We start from the raw sequence: 20,742 nt of genomic DNA on the forward strand, positions 1-20,742 counted from the left end.
TCACATGAAGTATCGCAAAATAAAGTCAGACCTGAGAGGCACGAAGGAGAAACATCTGAATATCTGATATGAAGGCTGCGTTTCTAAATGAGGATCATCTTGTAAATGTTTCCCAGTCCAGTGTCCACATCAAGAACCTTCTGTCTGTAAAGGTCAGAAAAGACTCAGTGGTCACTGAAGATCACCCAGGTAGATGATTTAGTACAATAGTGTGTGGAAGTTGGATAAAGCAGATATAAACAGGAAGTTTTGTATTGTTGTGTTGCTGCAAAGACAAAGCATTTCTTTAAAAAATAAAATAAATACCTTTAAAATCCCTTTAGCATATTCAAAATCACAATCACTTCTTTAATACAACTGTGAGAAACTCAAAGTGAGGTTTTCCTGTTGTTTTAATGCTTCAATACTTGGCTGACAGGACTCTACAGTACAGCTGCCACCATGAGTTGATCAAGCAATCAACAGAAAAGCAGGCGGGTTTTGTTTTGTTCCTGCTTCTCAAATGTGAAGAGGAGCAGCTTCATAGTGTCAAAATTAACAGTAAACTGAACTAAACATGAAATCAGAAAATAATTTACCAATTAATCGATACAGTAAGAAGTTGTTGGTTGCAGCGAGGGCCGGGCAATATAGCCCAGAAATTTCATGTCATTGGATATAGATAATGATCAAAATAAATCTCAAATCATTATTTCTTTAGTTTAAAGGCTGATTTTTTTTGCTCCTCAGTGAAAGTTAAATGTGGTTTTAAACTTTTCTTTCTGGTCAGAACAAACACTTTATGCCAAACAGAGGATCAGTAAACTAATCTGATGCAGAACATTCAGTTTTAACAAATATGCACGAGGAAAATAAAGTACAATTTGTTTTCAGTCCCTTCTCCTTAATAAAAATAAATATCTTAGTAGAAAAATTACGTGCTAATTCGTTCTTAAAACAAATTAATTAAATCAATTTATTGAACATATGTTATTCTGTTAAGGAAAATTATATCACGAAAATTGTCCAGCCCTAGTTGCAGCTCAACCAATCATCATTTCTCCTGTGTTAAGTACAGATTTCTCTTGTGTATAACTACGTGGTTTCTCCCCAGCATGGATTTTCATGTGAGGACTCCCCGACACACTGATGGTATTTCAGCTCTGTATACCAAGCAAAGCTTTTGTCACAAATGTCGCAGGTGTATTGTTTTTCCACCGTGTGGACGACCATGTGAGATTGCATACTTGCCTTATGTGCATATTTTTTACCACAAACTGGGCAGCTGAATGGTTTCTCTCCTGTATGAGTTCTCATGTGTATCTTCAGATGAGACTTGTAAAGACATTTCTGACCACAAACAGAACAAAAAAAAGCTTTCTCTCCTGTATGAAATTTCATGTGATTGTTCATATTGCAAATGTGGAGGAACCTTTTCCCACACTCAGAGCAGCTGTATGTTTTCCTGAGAGTATTGGGCATCGTTTCACTTTCAGAAACTTCATTATTTTTCAAAGAGTTTAAATCTAACTGAGGTTTCCTGTTGTCTTTCCAGAAATCACTGTCAACGCTGTCATCAGTCTCAGGTCCAACAGACTCTGAAGCCTTTTCATCAGAGCAGCGTTCTCTGGTCTCCTTCCAAAAGTCACTGTCAACACTGTCTTCAGTTTTATATGTGTGTTCAGGCTTGTCTTCGGTCTCAGGTTGTAAAAGTCTATCTGGATCAGAGTCACAGTCCTCTCCATCAGCTTCCATCTGTTCAGTTTGGCTTTGATGAAGCTGTGAGGACTGAGGTTTCTCTTCTTCATCATCTTCTTCACTCTTCACAGGGACAGGAGTGAATGTGAAATTGGTGATATCAGCCTCCTCCAGCCCTGGAAGCTGCTCTCCCTCCTGACTGATCCAGAGCTCCTCCTGTTCCTCTTTAATATGTGGGGGCTCTGGTGGGTCCTCCTGGTCCAGACTGAGAAACCACTTCTCTTTAATATGCGGGGGCTCTAGTGGATCCTTTTGGTCCAGATTGGGACTCCACTCCTCTTTATTGTGTGGGGTCTCTGGGTTCTCCTGGTTCAGACTGGGACTCCACTCCTCTTTATTGTGTGGGGTCTCTGGGTCCTCCTGGTCCAGACTGGGGCTCCACTTGTCTTTAATATGTGGGGGCTCTGGTGGGTCCTCCTGGTTTGCCCCCTTGTGTTCTCCTGTATGATTCTTTACGTGGATATTCAGAAGGCGATTATTGTAAAATGTTTCACCACACTCAGAGCAGCTGAATCGCTTCCCACCCGCATCACATGTCTTATCACTCAGAGAGTTTAAACCTGACTGAGTTCCTCTGGTCTCCTCCCAGTCACCATCACTGTCTTCAGTCTCAGAGGTCTCCTCAGTCTCAGGTTGTCTATCTGGATCAGAGTCCCTGGCTTGTTCTGGTCCTCCACAGTCCTCTCCATCAGCTCCTGTTTCCATCTGTTCAGTTTGGCTTTGATGAAGCTGTGAGGACTCATCACATTCGTGGTAATTGAGCTGATAAATTCGAGTGAAACTTTTGTCACAAACTCTGCAGCTGTACATTTTTTTCTTTGCATGGATTTCCATATGTTTTGTCAGACATCTTCTCCAAGCAAATTCTTTACCACATATTGAGCAACTAAATTGTGTTTGTCCAGTATGGATTCTCATGTGTTTAACTAAAGACTCACTGTCACTAAAGCCTGTGTTACACACTGAGCAGCAGAAAGGCTTTTCCCCTGTGTAACACCTCATGTGTACCTGCAGCTGCTGCTTATGGCCAAATCCTTTTCTATACTGAGAGCAGCTCAACAATGTATTGGCAGTAACCTGTTCCTCAGTTTGGCTTTGATAAAGTTGTAAGGATTCACCACCACATGTATGGCTAATGATGTCAGCATTCAATGGGAATCTTTTCTCACAAACAATGCAATTACGTAATTTCTCTCCTGTATGGAGAGATATATGTCTTGTCAGATATCCTCCTGTCGCAAATCCTTTCCCACAAAACACGCAACTAAATGCTTTCCCTCCTGTTTGACATTTCCTGAGTGTCTGCAGAGTGCGACTGTCTTCAGATCTTTTCTGACTCTCAGACGAGCTGAATGATTTCCTGTCAGTATTATATCCTTTATTATTTACAGAGGCTTCCAGTTTTTTTGGGAGGTTTAGATGCCTGGTCTGTTTGCAAAAATCACTGCTAACACTGTCATCTGCCTTTGAATCAGTTTTTCCAGAGACTTTTTTTGTTCTCCGGTAAGTGAAACCTGACTGATGTTGCCTGGTCTCTTTCCAAAATTCAATGTCAACACTGTCATCAGTTTCAAAAGATTTAGTGTTTTCATCAGCACCAGGTTGTAAAAGTCTATCTGGATCAGAGTTCCTGTCTAGTTCTGATCCTCCACAGTCCTTTCCATTAAAGCGAGTTCTTCTCTGCTGCAAGGACTTACCAAGACACTTGTGTTTTTTGATCTGAAACTGCCAGAAGAATCTTCTGCCACAGTCGCTGCAGCCGTACGGTTTTACCCCTGAATGGACGGCCATGTGTTGGGTCATGATTCCTCTTTGTGAAAATCGTTTACCACAAAAAGAGCAACTGTATGGTTTCTCCCCTGTATGGGTTCTCATGTGAATCTCCAGATGGGAACTAAACTGACGTTTTTGACCACAGACTGTGCAAGTAAACAGTTTCTTGCCTTTGTGCATTCTCATGTGGGTTGTCAGAAGGTAATTGTTAGGAAATGTTACATCACATTCAGAACAGTTCAGTGGTTTCTTGCGTTTATCACTTTTACTTTGGTGAAGTTGTGATAAGTCACCAAGACACTTGTGGACTTTGAGCTGTGATGTCCCCCTAAATGTTTTGCCACAGTCAGTGCAACTGAATGGTTTCACCCCTGTGTGGGTGGCCATGTGGTACGTTAGAGCTCCTTTATGTCGAAATGTTTTACTACAAACTGAGCAGCTAAATGGTCTCTCTCCTGTGTGAGTTCTCACGTGGTAGTTCAGACTTGCTTTTTGAGTAAACCTTTTACCACAAACTGAGCAACTAAAAGGTTTGACTCCTGTATGAGTTCTCATGTGAATATTAACATTACCCCTATGTTTAAATGTTTTACCACACACAGAGCAGCTAAATGACTTTCTGTCTGGATCGTTCCAGTTTTTATCACTGTCATCAGTCTCAGAAGAGTCTGAAGTCCTGTCGTCACTAACTGGTTGTAAATATGTATCTGGATCAGAGTTCCTGGCTGGTTCTGGTCCTCCACAGTCCTCTCCATTAGCTTCTGTTTCCATCTGTTCAGTCTGGCTCTGATGAAGCTGTGAGGACTGAGGTTTCTCTTCATCACCTTCTTCACTCTTCACAGGAACAGGAGTGAATGGGAACTTGGTGATATCAGCTTCCTCCACACTGGTCCAGAGTTCCTCCTGTTCCTCTTTAATGTGTGGGGGCACTGGGTCCTCCTGGTCCAGACTGGGGCTCCACTCCTCTTTAATGTGTGGGGGCACTGGGTCCTCCTGGTCCAGACTGGGGCTCCACTCCTCTTTAATGTGTGGGGGCACTGGGTCCTCCTGGTCCAGATTGGGGCTCCACTCCTGCTGCTCGGGGGGAACCTTTTCTTTGCATCTTTGCTTCTGGACGTCTGCAGGACACACTGAAACACAGAAACGTAATGGAAAACTGAGTTCAGTTTGAGTGGTCATACTGAAGTTTTATATACTATATATTTCACTTGTCATGTAGTAATTTTCTGGTTTAAACATAAACAGATGACTTTCTATAAAATATACTGCATGATATCACAGTATAAAATTCTACATATTTATATACAAGACACAACCGAATGGAATCAGAATAGCAGGGCTCAACGTTAAACTTTTTTGCAAATGGACGCAGTGTTACAACAAAACCAAAGGCTTACAAGTTATGTTATTCTGTTAACATGTTTACTAAATACATCCTGGATATAAAAAAACTAAGTGTGATCTCTGTTAAAATTAAGGTAATAGTTAAAGAGGTGGTATTCTGCTTTTTGGCTTTTCCCCTCTCCTTTATTGAGTTCTAAACCTTTTTGTGCATGTAGCAGGTTTGCAAAGTGAAAAAGCCCAAAGTCCAGTTCCCATCTCCCACAGAAAACTCTGCTCTGAACTGAAAAAAGCTCATTTATAGTCCAGCGCCTCATAACGCTCGCCAAGCAGCTACTCCGACACGCCCTCAGAAACAGCGAGCTGCAGCACACAGCTCTCCTCTCCCTTCCAAACACTAGCTACCCTCCAGGCAGTCAGTGGACAGAAAGTTGTTCCTGTGATGTAGAGACAGAGCTCAGTTAAAACTTTATGGATACAGATTAATAACTCACCGCTCTGAAACTCTCGCTCCAGTCCGTGTTGCCGACCGGCTCGGCAACACGTACGGCTGAACCAGAGCTGTTTACCGGCTTCTCGCTGACCCGCCCTACTCTGCTTCTGATTGGCTAGTAGTCCTTAACTAGGAACTGAGCATGTGCAACTCCCAACAAAGATCATGTAGAGGCACCCCCCACCGGTAACATGATCAGCTGTGCTTGTTTATGTGATAGATCCTTTTGGAAATTCATAGTGTGTCATACAGCAAACATCAGACCAACAACCAGACAGCTGCTTTACAAACACAAACATCACCCGAGTGCTATACAAGCTATACTAAAGGTTCATGCAGACTACATGATTTTCAGCGTCGGCCGACAGCTGTGCTGTTCACACAACTTGCCATCATATGATGGCAGTCTTGAAGTCGTTGTGGCGTTCACACTACTTGACAGATCGGTGACAGGGGGTCACACACACTACGGGAGCTGACAACACCTATGGCAACGCTGGTTTCCAAAACACTTTTATCAAGAAAACACACCTGAAATGTGAAACGGGAAATGAGCGATCCTGCACAAGAAACAGCTGTTTGTTATTATAAAGATGGCGATTATAAAGACAAAGAATCTGGGTGAAAGGATGGATTAGTACACTACAGAGAGAGCTGGAGGGGAGTTAAAAGCTGCAGCTCCCGACACCCAGTTAATTCCTGACTGAGGTCACAACTCACGGCCCAAAAAGCAGAACAACAAACGCACGTGCACATTTTCAGCTGAGGACTGCAGCTTACTTTGGCTTCAACTCAACAATCAATGAGGATTTCAGTAAAATGCTAAAGTTACTGTTATCTTGTCTGTGGTTCGCTGACAGAACACCAGCTGCTTTCTGATAAGGTGCCATCGTGCTGTTGCCGAGGCGACATAAGTTTTATTTTACAGTGGACGGACGGTAACGTTACAGAGTTGTTGTTTTCTTTAGCTTGAAATAATCCCATAGTTTGGACACTTTCTTCTTTGCCCCTCGCTGTTTTCTCTCTTCCTCCACTTTGCAAACAGCGCCATCATAATCACATCGTGTTCACAGCGTAAACGCCATGTGCGATAGTAATAAATGTCCGTGTGAAACACTGTGCTGTATAGTTACATGCATCGAAGCATCGATGCAAAGAATTTGTGTCGAAGCATTTTATGAATCGATTTTATTGATTTAATCGATGAATCGTTTCAGCCCTAAGTGTGACACCTTAAAATACCACCGCTGTAACAAAAAAAACATGACATGCTTCCTCTCCTGCTGACAGCCATTTAATAATAACAAATAACAAAATGTACAGAGTAGCCTCCCCTGCTTCCTGTTCTCTGTTCCTCTAAATGGGACCATAATTTACTAAATGAACATCATGCTGTGTTGAAGAAGACTTGAACTAGCGACTGAGACCAGAAACTCATCAGGAAAGTGTTTACTGAGGGAATAAATCAGCTGACAAGTAGAAACATTTTTTTTCTAATGGAGCCGGACTTCTTTTTGCAACCAGCGGCCTCGCCCCTGCTGGCTGTTAGAGAGGATGCAGGTTTAAGTTCTGTCTGCATGGTTTCACTTTCAGACCCAGAGGTTGCCACTTGATTGTTATTAGAGAAATAACATCTGACAACCACTCGTCACGTAACTACAAATCTGGATTAAATAACGGTGCACGCCATGCGCTGCAAAGCAACTGCAGTTTCTAGTTGTGTTTTTTAAAATACTAATGTTTTTGCACTGGCCCAATCGGGCCTGTGAGTTTCTAGTTCAACTGTCCCGACGTTACTTTTACTGGCCCCGGGCCATCGGACCACCGTCACTGTCGAGCCCTGCAGTATGTGCTCCTTCTAGGCTCCTCCTGAGAGCAACACGTTCCCCTTGGTCTGTTTTACATCTGTTTTACTAAAGTTATTATAATACTGGTCAGTAGTCTTGTTTACATTAGGTGTGGCCTGGGTTGTGGGGGGGCTGCTGGTGTCACAGTAAAGTTTTTTTTGTGATGAGTTATTTTAAAGCTTTTTTCAATGTGTCAATGTTCCAATATTTTAAAGTCCACTGCTGAGTGTACAGATACCAGGGTCTTCACTTCCATAGTCCTCCAATGGTTTCACACCAGTTGAACACAAGAAAGAAGGCCACACGTAGCATAAATATGCATTTGTTACTTGAACATTTTTCACTGTGCTCCTAATTATCTTTTTCCTTTCCTATTTCCTTGGGAAAAAGGTTAGCGTAGAGACCTGTGAGTGACCTTGTTTGTTTTAACTGTGTTTTTTGTGGATTTATGATCGGGAGTATGCACAGGGTGTTTTATTTTGAAAATTGACCGGATTCTCTATGCCGTTCTGTCTGACTTCCTGCCCAGTTCGATCTGCTCTGTGCAGCTTGAAGCGGCTTCCGTCAAAACAGACTTGTGTATTCTTCGGAGCCGAGAGCTGCTTCTGGCACACGCTGCGTCTGACTAGAAGGGCCCGACCAGCTGTGGCGCCCGTGGAGCAGCGGACACATGCGGACACATGCGGACTCATGGACTTTGCTGTCTCCTCTGGACCGTAGCAGCAGGAGGGTGTGTGCGCAGCCAAATTGCCCCCTTGGCTGTAAGTTTAGGAAGCGCTTGATTTGATATGCAGCAAAGTTTTCCATGAGCGGAGCACGCATTTCATGTTCATTTAATTGTGGGGAGCTAAAATCAGAATCGCGATCAGTATTCCATTAATTGTGCAGCCCTAGCGCTGGTATAACACCTTCATGACCTAAAACCTCCAGAGTGTGGCAGCATTTCACTCTTCAACTTTACTGGAAACACCGGAGCATCTGAAGAGGAGGCGCGTAACGTTGCTCTGTAGATGATGACTCGTCTCAGTAAGCTAGTTAGCGAGCTAGCTTCACGTTATGAGCCGTCACGTTTTCTATACAGTTTCCCTTGGTCAATTAAGTGACTGTTAATGGCGTTGCAAATAATTATGATACACAACGGCCCCCTTCACATCCTTTACAATCTTAAACGATGCATCGCTCGTGGACGTTCCCAGCTGGACAACGTGTTGCTGCTAAGTGCACAAGATTAAAACAACACAATTTCAAACTTTCTAAAGAAAACAGTTCTCCTGTCTGTGCGTGAGGTGGCGGCTAATCTGCCCCAGACTCCCTTAAAAAAGATCACGGGTTCTGTGAGTTGTTGAGTTTGAGGAAACTAAACGTTGTGAAATCGTTATTATTGTTCCTCTCTTGTATATTCGGCAACTGTAACGCATGACGTTATTCCTTTCTTTGTATACGTAGATTGTCTGTTTGTCCCAGTGTGTTACAGAACTCGGGGTGTGAGCTGCTCCGTCACTAGATCAGCTGTTCAGACACACACAGTTATTTCTTCCTGTATTTACCTGGTTGGTCCATGAAGGGGCTGATTTCAGCGAAACTTTCTGTTGCTGCAGCAGAAACGTTGAAATATGTATTTTTGAAAGCAGTATTCATTTTGTTGCCTTGACTGTTAATTAGCACATGCCTAAAACAACCTCTACTTTAATTTAAAAGCCAATGGCTAAATGAGAGGCATTGTGTAATTTTGTGATTTGTGATAGTCGATTATTCGTTTCAATAATCGTCGTTAGTTGCAGCCCTACTGTTGCTCAGACAAAACGAGACATTTGATGACGTCAGATAATTGCAAATTAATGAAAATTATCATTGGATCCATCCCTAATTCTCAGTTACACGATAACTACAGTCTCCGTTTTCAGTGATTAAAAAATTAGTATTTGTTGCCTTTTATCTGTATATTGTAACAAGAATGTGGGAAGCATTATATTTGCTATTTTCATCGACTTGCAATTTGTGTCTAAGCGTCGCTGCATCCGGTGTCTGTAGGATTCCCCCGGACAAGCTGCAGCTACCAGACGGCGCCTTCGACCGTCTACAGTTTGGGAGTATTTCAGACAGACACTCAACGGCGTGCTGCTCCGTGAGCTCTGTGAACTGGAAATAGCTTCACTGCAGCACAACTGCTGTCCACGAATACGTGAAGCAGCATGAGCCGTTTCATATTTTCTGGTTATTTAACAGCTGAATCCAACAGTACAGACGATCTGTGAGTGGGTTCAGGGGTTTCTTTGCCCCACACTGATGCAGAAATACATTTGATTATCATACGGCATTACTCAGAATGACAAACATTTAAAGTCTGAAGTTAAATGTTATTATCACAACACATCAGTGACGTGGGAATTGGATTTATTTTAAGATGCTGCTGTTATTATTCTGATCTGCTTCATCAGGATGACTGAATAAAATATAGATTTTTTGATAAATTGGTTTGTTAATCAAGTAATAGGCAACGTTCTTTAGAATAAACAAAATTAGTTGTTAGATTAATGGACCTGTGTGCATAGGTTACGTTTGTTGAGTTTCCTGGGAAGTGGGAACGTAACCTATTGGCCTCAGGTGAAGATACCAACGATGGTCGTTCAGTCTCGGCCACAGGTAGTCTTAACGACCGCAACGACTGTCGTCACAGCAACCAGGAACACTAACGAACCTGCGGTATCGATGACCCGGGATAACGACCCCACTGAGGTTAAATAGCTGAGTTTCCCTGCCAGTCAGTCAGAACTGAAGAAGTCCTTTGGATGAGGGACGAAACGTCTTCCAGTATCTTCAACCAAGTCCAGTTGCCCTTGACTTCAACCTTCGTTGGAGAACTATAACAGAGTATTTTTACATTGAGGTATTAGTACTTTTACTGAAGTAAAGGATGTGAATACTTCTTCCACCTCACACGGATATAAAACTGTGAAGCTCCTTTTTATGGATCGTCTGTGAAGGACGAGAACAGCCTCAGCAGCACTGTTAAAATCTGCTCCAACATCACTGGAGCTCAGCTGACAGACCACGAAGCAGGATCTGAGCTTCTCCAGGGAACTGAACCCTGCCGGGGTTTCGGCACCACGACGGCGGCTCACTTCTTACCGGGGTGGATCTCCACGGTAACTGATGCTGAACGGCCAACGCCGCCTACTGACCAATCGGCTCTCTGGAAAATGACATCACCACCTGTAGGAGATCCCGCAGGCTGCTTTATGTTGCTGCGGTGATACGGAGAGACTCTACAGCGACATCATCCCACAGAGGCGGATTTGACTGTAGACCTGCAGGTTTTTACAGTAAACCCACTTACTGCTCTGAAATGAGTTTAATATTTTGTATCTGCTCTCAGTCCGTCTCACACAGCCTGTCGCAGCCGCTAAAATAGACGGGTTTCACTTTCTGATGTGAGGCTGAATATTGTGAGCAGTTTGGTAGGAATACTGAAATACTAAATGTTAATATCAACGTAGGCTAGGGCTGAAAAAGATTTTGGAAAATAAGCTAATTGTGATTTTTTTCGATTTAATATGTAATTAATTTTTAAGCTCTTTACCTCCCGTATTATTCAGAAAGGACGGTAAATCAGTCTGACCAACCAATGTTAGATTAAACTACACTGTTATTTCTTGTGGGCCTGTGCTATGATGAAATTAGGTGATGCATGAATTATTATCATCATTATTATTATTATTATTATGAGCAAAGGTGGAGAAGAAATATCAAATTATAACAAGATGAGAAAGATAATTTGAGAGTCAAGTCATGGCATTAACTTTATATGAAATTATATCATCAGGTCGGCCTACAGACAACAACAACAACACAGTTCACCACAGTGTGTTCGACAAAACCAGCAATTACTGCGTCCTGATCTCAGGTCAGATCTCCAGGAGTCCATCTTTCTGTGTCAAAAATACACAGTTTGAGGTTCAGTTCAAAATTTGGCTAACAAAACTAAAACCAAGTGACGCCTCTCGTGTTTAATAGACAAGCTCAGTAATTCACCGGAGTCCCTCGGGTGGCGGGCGCTACTTTCATTGCCTGTGAGGCCGTTGTGCAACAACAAGTCAAGGTGCAGCGTAACGTCTGAGATCCTGGGTATGTTGAACTCGCTTCGCGGTTCAGGCCCCTGGATCTGATCTGGAAGAAACGGGTCCTCCAGAAGGCTACACAGGTCATGACCACGTTCTTAGACAGGAATTCTGTTTAATGGCCTCAGGACGGCGCTACCTCACCGGATACACAAATTATTTTATTGCGTCTGCCATCAGGCTTTTAAATACTGCTGACAGCCCTCTGGAGCTAAACTAACCTGCTAGCCAGGCATCGTAAAGCTCCGGATTTATATATTTATCTATTTATCTTCTTGAATTATTGCGGTAATGCATTGCGGCCTGTGTATTCGCTGCTTTGTTCTGGTGCCCAAATGCAGTACGGGCTGCGTCTGAAAAGTCTTTTCGGCTCAGGAAGGTTCTGACTGAGTGAAGCGACCCGGAAGTGTTTCAGCGGCAGCCGTGATGAGAGCTGGTCGAGTTCTCTAAAAGCTGAGGAAAGGAGCCTCAATGCTTCCTTTCATATCTCCTTTAGCGTAGGGCACACCGCACCATCCTTTACCCAAGGAAAGGAGAGAACGCCGTCCCACAATTCCTTGCGGCGGCAACATTTAAAGTGGCGCACGTTCTCAAACTCAAATGATGAAATCCATCAGCCACATTTAGCAAAATCCTGCAACACAGACGCACATTATGATACTTTAATAAGATTCACAATTACCTTCTTTCTTTTGGCTTTTTTGTATCTGATACTGTTTAAACGCCGTTTTATGTTTCGGGTTGTTGAAATAAGCCATCAAGTGTTTTCTACAATAAAAATGACGGTTAAAGGAGGTTGATCACCATGTAAGTTACCTTTCTCTCTTATGCCATAACTCGCTAATATGCAAATATCTTAAACTGTCAACAGTAACTGAGACCCGTGGAGCTGTTACTGCTCTTGTAACGTGATCAAAGTGAGGATGATGTGCAGCCTTCAGTCACAGATGCTCCCGCTCCTTCATAAAGGCAAAGATCCAGCTGGACGCGTTTCACTGGTTTATTACTGACACATTATCAACGCTGATTTTGTTTCTACTTAAAATGGGTAAGATTGTATTTGATGGCAGCGCTCCGCACCGCATCTCCTCTCCCTGAAGATGAAACTTTTCAGCTAGCTGCGGCTAACGGGCTGTGTAAGATGGGTGCAGCTAACGTTAGCTTAGCATCAGCCGCCTGCTACATTTGCAGTAAACAGCAGGAGGAAGAAAACAAACCTCTTCGCAGCTTTAACTCGGGAGCTGAAACCAGGCCTAGCAGACTGTGTCGGGGAGCGGGGTCCTCTCCGGGTCCGGGTCTTGTTGTCTGACCCGTCCGAGCCGCAGCTAACGTTAGCCGCTGCTGCCGCCGGGAACCTTTGACGCCCGGAAGTCTGGACATTTTCCACAGACGGGGGAAGAAAACGGAGACAGAGAAGAAGTTCTGTCGCTGTTTACATCTGGCCAACGTGCTGCTTCAGCTCCTGCTACACGCCAGCACACCGACACATGCTAACATGCTAACAGAGTTCCGCCAGAAGGAACCGCTGAGACCCGGAAACATAAAATAACTTCCGGCCCACTCCGGTAGCCTTCAGAATAAAAGAAAAACGTTTCAAATGTTTTTAATCTAGATTTTACCCATTTAATTATTATACCACATACGTTTAATTACAGATCCTAAAAGTATTATTATTAATAATAATACAAAGTACAGCCTAGACCTACAAAAAAGTGCAATGACGTAACTTCTGTTCTGAATTGAAAGAAAAAAAAAAAAGATTTTTACTTAAAATAAGATTAACATGTAATAAAATACATGAGTTTTCAGGACCAGCTTCTGTAAATGTTCAGTTAATGCTCACTGTCTGTTTTTATTTTAAATGTCATACTAATTTACTCATTAACGTTTTTAGCAGGTCACAGTTTTCACTATCTATAAATCTGCCAGGGCTCAGGGTTCAGGGGGGACAGTGTGGTGTGGCCTGTTAGACAATAATAAGACTGATTTAACTTATAGCCTGAGGGACAGGAAGTATAAAGAAAGTGTTCAGATCATCACAGATGGGTCTTTCTTCTAAGGAAACATCCAACAGGTCTTTGTGAGCGATGCAGGAGGATGAAACAGTCGTTATGACAGGCAGGAAATTCATACATGAAACAAGAAATGATAAATGATAATTACAGAACAGAGGCTGTGTTGAAGGGAGGAAAATGGTTTTGTAGTTTCATGAAGGCGACTGATTTAAAATGAGGGAGTCAGCGATGCTTTAAAGGATGACAGCTGCCGTAAAACCTCAAAGAAGAAGAATCAGAAACGCGAGCAGGAAGTGATTGTGAAAACATTAGTGAACATTAAAGAAGCTTTTCTCCGGGTGTCTCCGACATGTCGGGGCTCCAGAGTCTGAAGGTGTTCGTCCAGCAGCGGCTGGCTGCGGCTGTGGAGGAGATATTCGGCCACTTTGAGAGAACAATCACCGAGTATGAAGAGGAGCTGGGCCGCCGCCACCGGAACCTGCTGGATGTGGGTTTGAAGCGGCCTGAGAGAAAACTGCGGAGAGCAGGTCAGTTTCCTTTCTGCTGCTGGGAACGTCGCTGGTGCTAAGCTAACGGGAGCTAAAGCGGCCGCACGCAGCTAGCTCCTGCTAACGGGAGCTAACAGGCCGAGGAGATCCGAGCCGAACCGGTCCGAGCCGAACCGGTCCGAGCCGAACCCAGCTGTCAGTCATAAGGAGCATCAGCTTTTAGCTAATCTAAACTCACTGTAGGTGTTAGATTACTGAACCAACAGGCACACGTGGTTGTCCGTGATGTGCTAAAGCTTAAATCTAATCCCACATAACTCCCACATGTGTCTTTCATCAGTTAATAATCTGTCAGTTAATTATTGTCTATTTAAAATGTCATCATAAGCCCAGGTTGACATGTTCACAGGTGTGTTTGTCCAACACTGAGCTGTTACTGTGTCATCAGAGCGAGCTGATGCAGGCAGGTACTGCAGGTGTTCAGTACTCCACCGTCCTCCTCCATCACCATCTGGTACTCTGCTGCCAGGGACAAGAGCAGACTGCAGCGGATCATTCACTCCGCTGAGAACGTGACTGGCTGCAATCCACCATCGCTCCAGGACTGTACAGCTTATTTTTTATTAAATAGATATTGTACGCACAATAGGTTTTCATACTTTCTATTTATGCTTCTACACTTGAAATACTTGCTTTTTATTTTCCATGTTCTACTTACTATGTTAGCTGTTACGCATCCAAACACCAACACATATTCCTTGTATCTGTAAAAACTTGGCACTACACCTGATTCTAAAGTAGGGCTAGATGATACGGCCAAAAATGGTTTCACGATATAAAGTTTAATATCTTTTGATAATTATCACGATAAGTATCAAATCGTTGTTTTGTTCGAGTTTAAAGGCAGATTTTTGCTCCCGAGTGAAATTTGAAGAAACCCGATATTTAATTGGGGTTTAAACTCTTCTTTATGGTCAACACTTGATTCCAAACAGTGGATCACTTCACAAATCTGAGGCAGAACATTCAAAACAGTTATGATAAAATCTTTGTCACAACAAATAAATAACATTACGTAAAAGCTTTTTTCCTCAACAAAATCAACATCTTAATTAAAAAATTAAGTCCTAATTTGTGGATGATTTAAGTAAATATAATCAAACATTTGTTATTGTTTTATTGTCCAGCCTTATTCTGAAGTGCATTTGAAAAGTGATTCAACCACTAAAATTACTTTAAAAGTGAACAAACGACCCTTTCAGTGACTACAAATGTCTGAACTGAAGTGAAGAAAGTTCTCTGTACGCCTTCTATTTCACACTTTAATTGATTTTTAATTCAGCTGGGCTTGTTAGAGTGCACACCTGTGCCTTCTTCTGATTTACCAGTGGAGAGCTTTTAATGTAAACTCAATGGTGACAGAGTTCATAGTCAGCTTCATAGACCTGCTGTCTGCTGGATGAAATTAACAAGTTACTTAGTTATGAAAAACTTAAAGCCGAAGTAAGACTTTGGCCGTCATGCACAGGACGAACTGCTGAGCGAATAAGTTTAACTCCATAGCACATGTGGGTTATGGGAAGAGATGTCCCCCCCTCCCAAAGAGGACCACAGCAAGAATATCTCCGCTTAATATAATATATCTCTGTGTTTCAGGGTGTCCTGGAGACCTCCAAGAAGAGGTTCCCCCTGAGCAGCAGGAGTGGAGTCCCAGTCTGGACCAGGAGGACCCACCAGAGCGCCCATTCATTAAAGAGGAAGAGGAGGAACTCTGGTCCAGTCAGGAGGGAGAGCAGCTTCCAGGGCTGGAGGAGGATGATATCACCAAGTTCCCATTCACTCCTGCCCCTGTGAAGAGTGAAGATGATGAAGAGAAACCTCAGTCCTCACAGCTTCATCAGAGCCAGACTGAACAGATGGAAGCTGGTGGAGAGGACTGTGGGGGACCAGAACCAGCCAGGGACTCTGATCCAGATAGACTTTTACAATTCTCTAGCAGTGATAAGGCCACACAATCTTATAAACCTGAGTACAAGACTGAAGACTCTTCTGAGACTGAAGACAGTGATGACTGGGAGGAGACCAGAGAACCTCATTCAGGTTTAAACTCTCTCAGTAATGAAGAAGCCTCAGTCAGTCGTAGGACACACGTTACTGACGACAAACAGTTTAGCTGCTCAGAGTGCGGGAAAAGATTTGGAAACAAGCCAAATCTACGGATACACATGAAGATTCACACAGGAGAGAACTCCTTTAGTTGCTTAGTTTGCGGTATAATATTTTCAGAGGGAGGAGATCTGAGACGACACATGGTTGTCCACACGGGGAAGGAACGATTCAGCTGCAGTATCTGTGGCAAAGGTTTCACTTTGTTAAAAAAGCGCAAAAAACACAAGTGTGTTGGTCGTCGGTCCTTACGGCTTCATCAAAGCCAGACTGAACAGATGGTAGCTGATGGAGAAGACTGTGTAGGACCAGACCGAGCCAGAGACTCTGATGCAGATAGAGTTTGACAACCTGAGACAGAAGACAAGACTAAAGACTCCTGGGGGAGTCAGTGATGATTGTAAGGAGCCAAGAGGACCTCAGTCAGGTTTAAACTTTCTGAGAAGTGATAAAGCACCAGCAAGTAAAGTGAGATTAAATAAAGGCGGGAACTCTTTCAGCTGCTCTGAGTGTGGAAAAAGATTCAGCCGCAAGACAAATCTGAAAAGACACACAAGAATCCACACAAGAGAGAAACCTTTCAGCTGCTCTGACTGACAATGAAACTGCAGGACGCCTGAAGTCCAGTTACACAGAGCAGGTTTCTTCCCTTTACTAGTTCTTCACTCTCTGTTGACATCAAACCAGCCGCCGGTACAACAGGAGTGCAGCTGTATTCTAAACTTTATTGTAACTTCACAGTGTTGAAACAGTTAAATGTTTCTGTAATTGACTTTATTTCGTCTACCTGAACTCCATAATCCAAGCTTACGTTGCTTCTGGGCCGCTACGCTCCTCCAGCGAACGCCGCCTGGCTCTGCCTCCCTTCACACAAAGTAACCTCAGTCCCTGTTCTCATCTGTGACCCCACGATGGTGGAACGAGCTACCGCACGCCATCAGAGCAGGGCCGTCCCTCTCTGACTTCAAGAAGCTCCTGAAAACTCTGCAGAGAACACTTCCTCCGATAACACCTTCAACTCCTAACCTCTAACATGCACTTCCTGTGCTCTTCTTCTTCTATCCCCTTACAATTCTCTCGTTTTGACTGCACTTTTTGTCAACTCTTCTTTCCCCTCGGTATTTACCCCATTGATGTGATATGTGCTATGAGCTCTTACTAGTATGTATTGTCAGTTGTAGATCTGTATTTGCTGCTCTTTTGATGCTTGGATGTTGTTCCTCAAATGTAAGTCACTTTGGATAAAATGAGTAAATGTCTTTCTCACCTTCAACAAGCCTCTCGCACTGTTTACTGACTGTTACAAACCATTGAAATCATTACTGAACTGTTTGTGACGTCAGCAGAGAAGAGGTGTACTACATCTGGATTTCAGAATTAAGGTAAATCCCATTAAGAGTGCTTGTAGTTGGGTACTTGAAGCCTTTCCTTCTGGAATAATAACATATTTCAAAGGATACGTCAGACAAGTATATGTATTGTATAAACTTGTATTGCATATATTTTCTGACCTTTGACCCGGTTTTTAGTCACGACCCCTGCAACCAAAGCTGCCAAGTTTCCATGTAAATTTGAACATGGTTCACTTCTACATTCTGGTTTGAAAGGGCCTTTTAAATGTATTTAATAATTTAACATTAAATATGTTAATGCAACAGTCTTTTAAATTTCCTTCAAGCAGAGGTAAGCAGTGCTGTCAATGCTTTCAGCAAATCAAAGTGACGTGTGTCTGTGTGTCAGTGAGTCCTGCAGACATCCAGCAGCAAAGAAGAGGTCCCCCTGAACAGCAGGATTAGAACCCCAGTCTGGACCAGGAGGACCCAGAGCTCCCAGACATTAAAGCGGAGTGGAACCCCAGTCTGGACCAGGAGGACCCAGTGCCCCCACATATTAAAGCGGAGTGGAACCCCAGTCTGGACCAGGAGGACCCAGAGCTCCCAGACATTAAAGCGGAGTGGAACCCCAGTCTGGACCAGGAGGACCCAGTGCCCCCACATATTAAAGCGGAGTGGAACCCCAGTCTGGACCAGGAGGACCCAGAGCTCCCAGACATTAAAGCGGAGTGGAACCCCAGTCTGGACCAGGAGGACCCAGAGCTCCCAGACATTAAAGCGGAGTGGAACCCCAGTCTGGACCAGGAGGACCCAGAGCTCCCAGACATTAAAGCGGAGTGGAGCCCCAGTCTGTACCAGGAGGACCCACCAGAGCCCCCACACTTTCAAGAGGAACGAGAGGATCTCTGGACAGTCAGGAGGGAGAGCAGCTTCCAGGACTGAAGGAGGCTGATGTCACGACGTTCCCATTCACTCCTGTCCCTGTGAAGAATGATGATGATGAAGAGAAACCTCCTCACAGCTTCATCAAAACCAAACTCAGCTGATGGAGGACCAGAACCAGCCAGGAACTCTGATCCAGATAGACTGATCTAGACATTTACAACCTGAGACGGAAGACAAGACTGAAGACTCTGAGTTGAATGTCAGGGAAGAGACCAGAGAACATCAGTCAAGTTTAAACTCTGTCCCTGTAAGTGACGTAAGATGAAATCATTCAGCTGCTCAGACTGTGGCAGAAGATTTAGTCAAAAAGGAATATCTGATCATAAAAAGGAGAGAAACCTCAATTTGCTGCAAAAGCGTCAACCAGAAGAACTTGTGGGAGAAATGTATGGATATGAAAAAATTTTATTTAGATAAAGGACTGTTTTGAATGTATGCATTGACATAGTTGTTGTGAGCAGATGTCGACCCTGTTAATACACATTGTGTTGTGATCCACAGTTAATATAGTGTAACAATAACTGAAACTGAAATGTATCTTATGTGAATAACTGGGCTTTTAGTAAGAGAGACAGGGTCATTCCTTAAGAGATTCTTTATGCAAATGATTTACAGATTAAGTTCTATATAAACTATTTACAGATTATATATTTATATTATGTCGTTATTGATAATTATGGATTAAATTAATGCCAGTTCTCGTGCACCCATCAAACAGCCATGTCTCCAGAGCACAACGCCTGCTGCATAATGAGCGCTGTACTCCATTGGGTTACTGTTTCTAACTACAGCCTCTAAAAGCTGCACTGAGAGTTTGTTGTAATATTAAAGTTACACGGATATTGAAGCCTAACTAACGTAAGTTTAGTTTGCTAGTAGTTACAAGTTCAACAACAGTTTCCCTAGACATTAGTGATTAGACTATGTGGTAGTGAATATATGGAAAACATAAAGGAAACAGCTTCTCATGTTCAGCTGTTATATAATTACACTTGAAAAACGTGATGACGGAACAAAAGTTAACTCGTCTGTTTGTGTCTGAACTTGACCAAAGATTCTCAGTGAGGGTAGAAGCTCCACTCTGCGACACCAGATTGTTTCTGTAGGAGTCGCATTCTCCAGTTAAACCTGCAGTTAATTCACAATAGTTCAAACCACTTCATCAGTTTTAATGCGATCCTGTACCAAAACACCTGTACAGAAGAAACCCCGTCCTTCAGAACCGGACCACTCCAGAACCGGATCCAGATGGATCAGACCAGCCGATACCTGAAGAAGCTGATTCTGAACACCATCCTGGCAGCCGTCAGACTTACCTGGACACCCACCTGTACAGAGCCGAGAGAGGGACAGACGATGCTTTAAGCAAATCTCCTGCTCTGGACCCTTCGGCCGACGTCGCCTCAATCCTAGGGGTGAAATCAAAAACAGGATTCTTTATTTCATTTTAAAAAGCACGATTGGTGTTAAAAATTCTTAAAATATTGGCCAGTGTTTGTCAATGCAACAAATTCATCAGTAAATGGTGGATAAAACCATTGCCTGTATATCAAAAGGATACAACGTAAAACTGTAAGTGATGTCATAGTATTTGGATCATGTACTTCAGAAAAAGTACTACCACCGCACTGTGAAAATACTCCTGCATTCAAAACCTTTACCAAGTAAGAGTATGTAAGTATGTCAAAAAAAGTACTCATAGTGCAGTAAAATGTTCCTGTCAGTGTGTATCTGATGGTTCTGGATTAATATTCCTACAGCATTAATGTGTACGTTGCATTTTAAGTCTGGCTTGTCTGTATGGAGTGAAACTAAAAGGACGTATTTATTTTATCAGGCTGTTTCGGAGAATGTTATCAGATGGTCAGAAAGATCGTCATAATCTCCAGTCTCTGTTTGACCAGCGTGTACTTAAACAGGTAAGGAGACTCCTCTGTACTCTGAGTAGGAGCCGTTACCGTCAGTTAAATACTTTCTTTAGTTTGAGTCTCATAAAGAACAATAAATACTTCAGTGTAGCACAAACATTTAAAATCACCACATCTGGAGACTGTAGTAACTAAAGCTGCACTTAGAGGTATTTGTACTTCACTTGAGTAATTTCTTTTCATGCCGCTTTCTACTTCTACTCCATCTCAGAGGTAGATATTGTACTTTTTCAGTTACCTTACGAAGTCAGATTTTTACACATTAAACAAATGAAGAGAACAAATATGATGTTTATTTCTAAATGAAACTCCAACAATTTATAAAGTGCAGCTGGTACATTAGCTGATTGACAGAAATTTAATTTGAAACTATTTTGATGAACGTTTCATAATTTTTCAGGTAAAAACCTTTGATGTGAAGTTTTGCTGTTTTTCCATTTGATTATTTTGATGTATTTTTAATCATTCTGAGGTTTAAACTGACAGACGAACGCTGTGAACGAGTCTCTTTGGGCTCTGCGACAACATGTCTCACTATTTTCAGAAGGTTTCCAATC

General features: G+C 42.8%; 2 protein-coding genes across 2 annotated transcripts; one reads left to right on the plus strand and one right to left on the minus strand.

Annotated features, from left to right (window-relative positions):
- Positions 1–377: 377 nt before the first annotated feature.
- On the minus strand, positions 378–12,962 carry LOC119906887 (oocyte zinc finger protein XlCOF7.1-like). Its single transcript, XM_038724324.1, has 2 exons — positions 12,527–12,962; positions 378–4,640 (listed from the first exon to the last, which is right to left on the minus strand). The coding sequence occupies exons 1-2, from the start codon at positions 12,687–12,689 to the stop codon at positions 1,075–1,077; spliced, it is 3,729 nt and encodes a 1,242-aa protein (XP_038580252.1). The 5' UTR covers positions 12,690–12,962; the 3' UTR covers positions 378–1,074.
- A 352-nt stretch (positions 12,963–13,314) lies between these two features.
- Positions 13,315–16,925, plus strand: LOC119906919 (zinc finger and BTB domain-containing protein 49-like). Its single transcript, XM_038724378.1, has 2 exons — positions 13,315–13,851; positions 15,469–16,925. Exons 1-2 carry the CDS (start codon positions 13,674–13,676, stop codon positions 16,323–16,325), a joined length of 1,035 nt encoding a protein of 344 aa, XP_038580306.1. The 5' UTR covers positions 13,315–13,673; the 3' UTR covers positions 16,326–16,925.
- The last annotated feature ends 3,817 nt before the right edge of the window (positions 16,926–20,742 follow it).

Source organism: Micropterus salmoides, unplaced genomic scaffold (genome assembly GCF_014851395.1).
Source record: "Micropterus salmoides isolate LMB-PRFRI ecotype aquatic unplaced genomic scaffold, ASM1485139v1 Ms_hic_scaffold_17, whole genome shotgun sequence".
Taxonomy (NCBI): Eukaryota; Metazoa; Chordata; class Actinopteri; order Centrarchiformes; family Centrarchidae; genus Micropterus; species Micropterus salmoides.

Bases quoted from the DNA above. Each gene is read 5' to 3' on its own strand.
- LOC119906919 (XM_038724378.1), top strand. From the start codon at position 13,674: ATGTCGGGGCTCCAGAGTCTGAAGGTGTTCGTCCAGCAGCGGCTGGCT. The intron at 13,852-15,468 runs GTCAGTTTCCTT...TCTGTGTTTCAG, and splicing joins GAGAAAACTGCGGAGAGCAG to GGTGTCCTGGAGACCTCCAA.
- LOC119906887 (XM_038724324.1), bottom strand. From the start codon at position 12,689: ATGTCCAGACTTCCGGGCGTCAAAGGTTCCCGGCGGCAGCAGCGGCTA. The intron at 4,641-12,526 runs GTTTGTTTTCTT...TCTGTGTTTCAG, and splicing joins CGAGTTAAAGCTGCGAAGAG to TGTGTCCTGCAGACGTCCAG.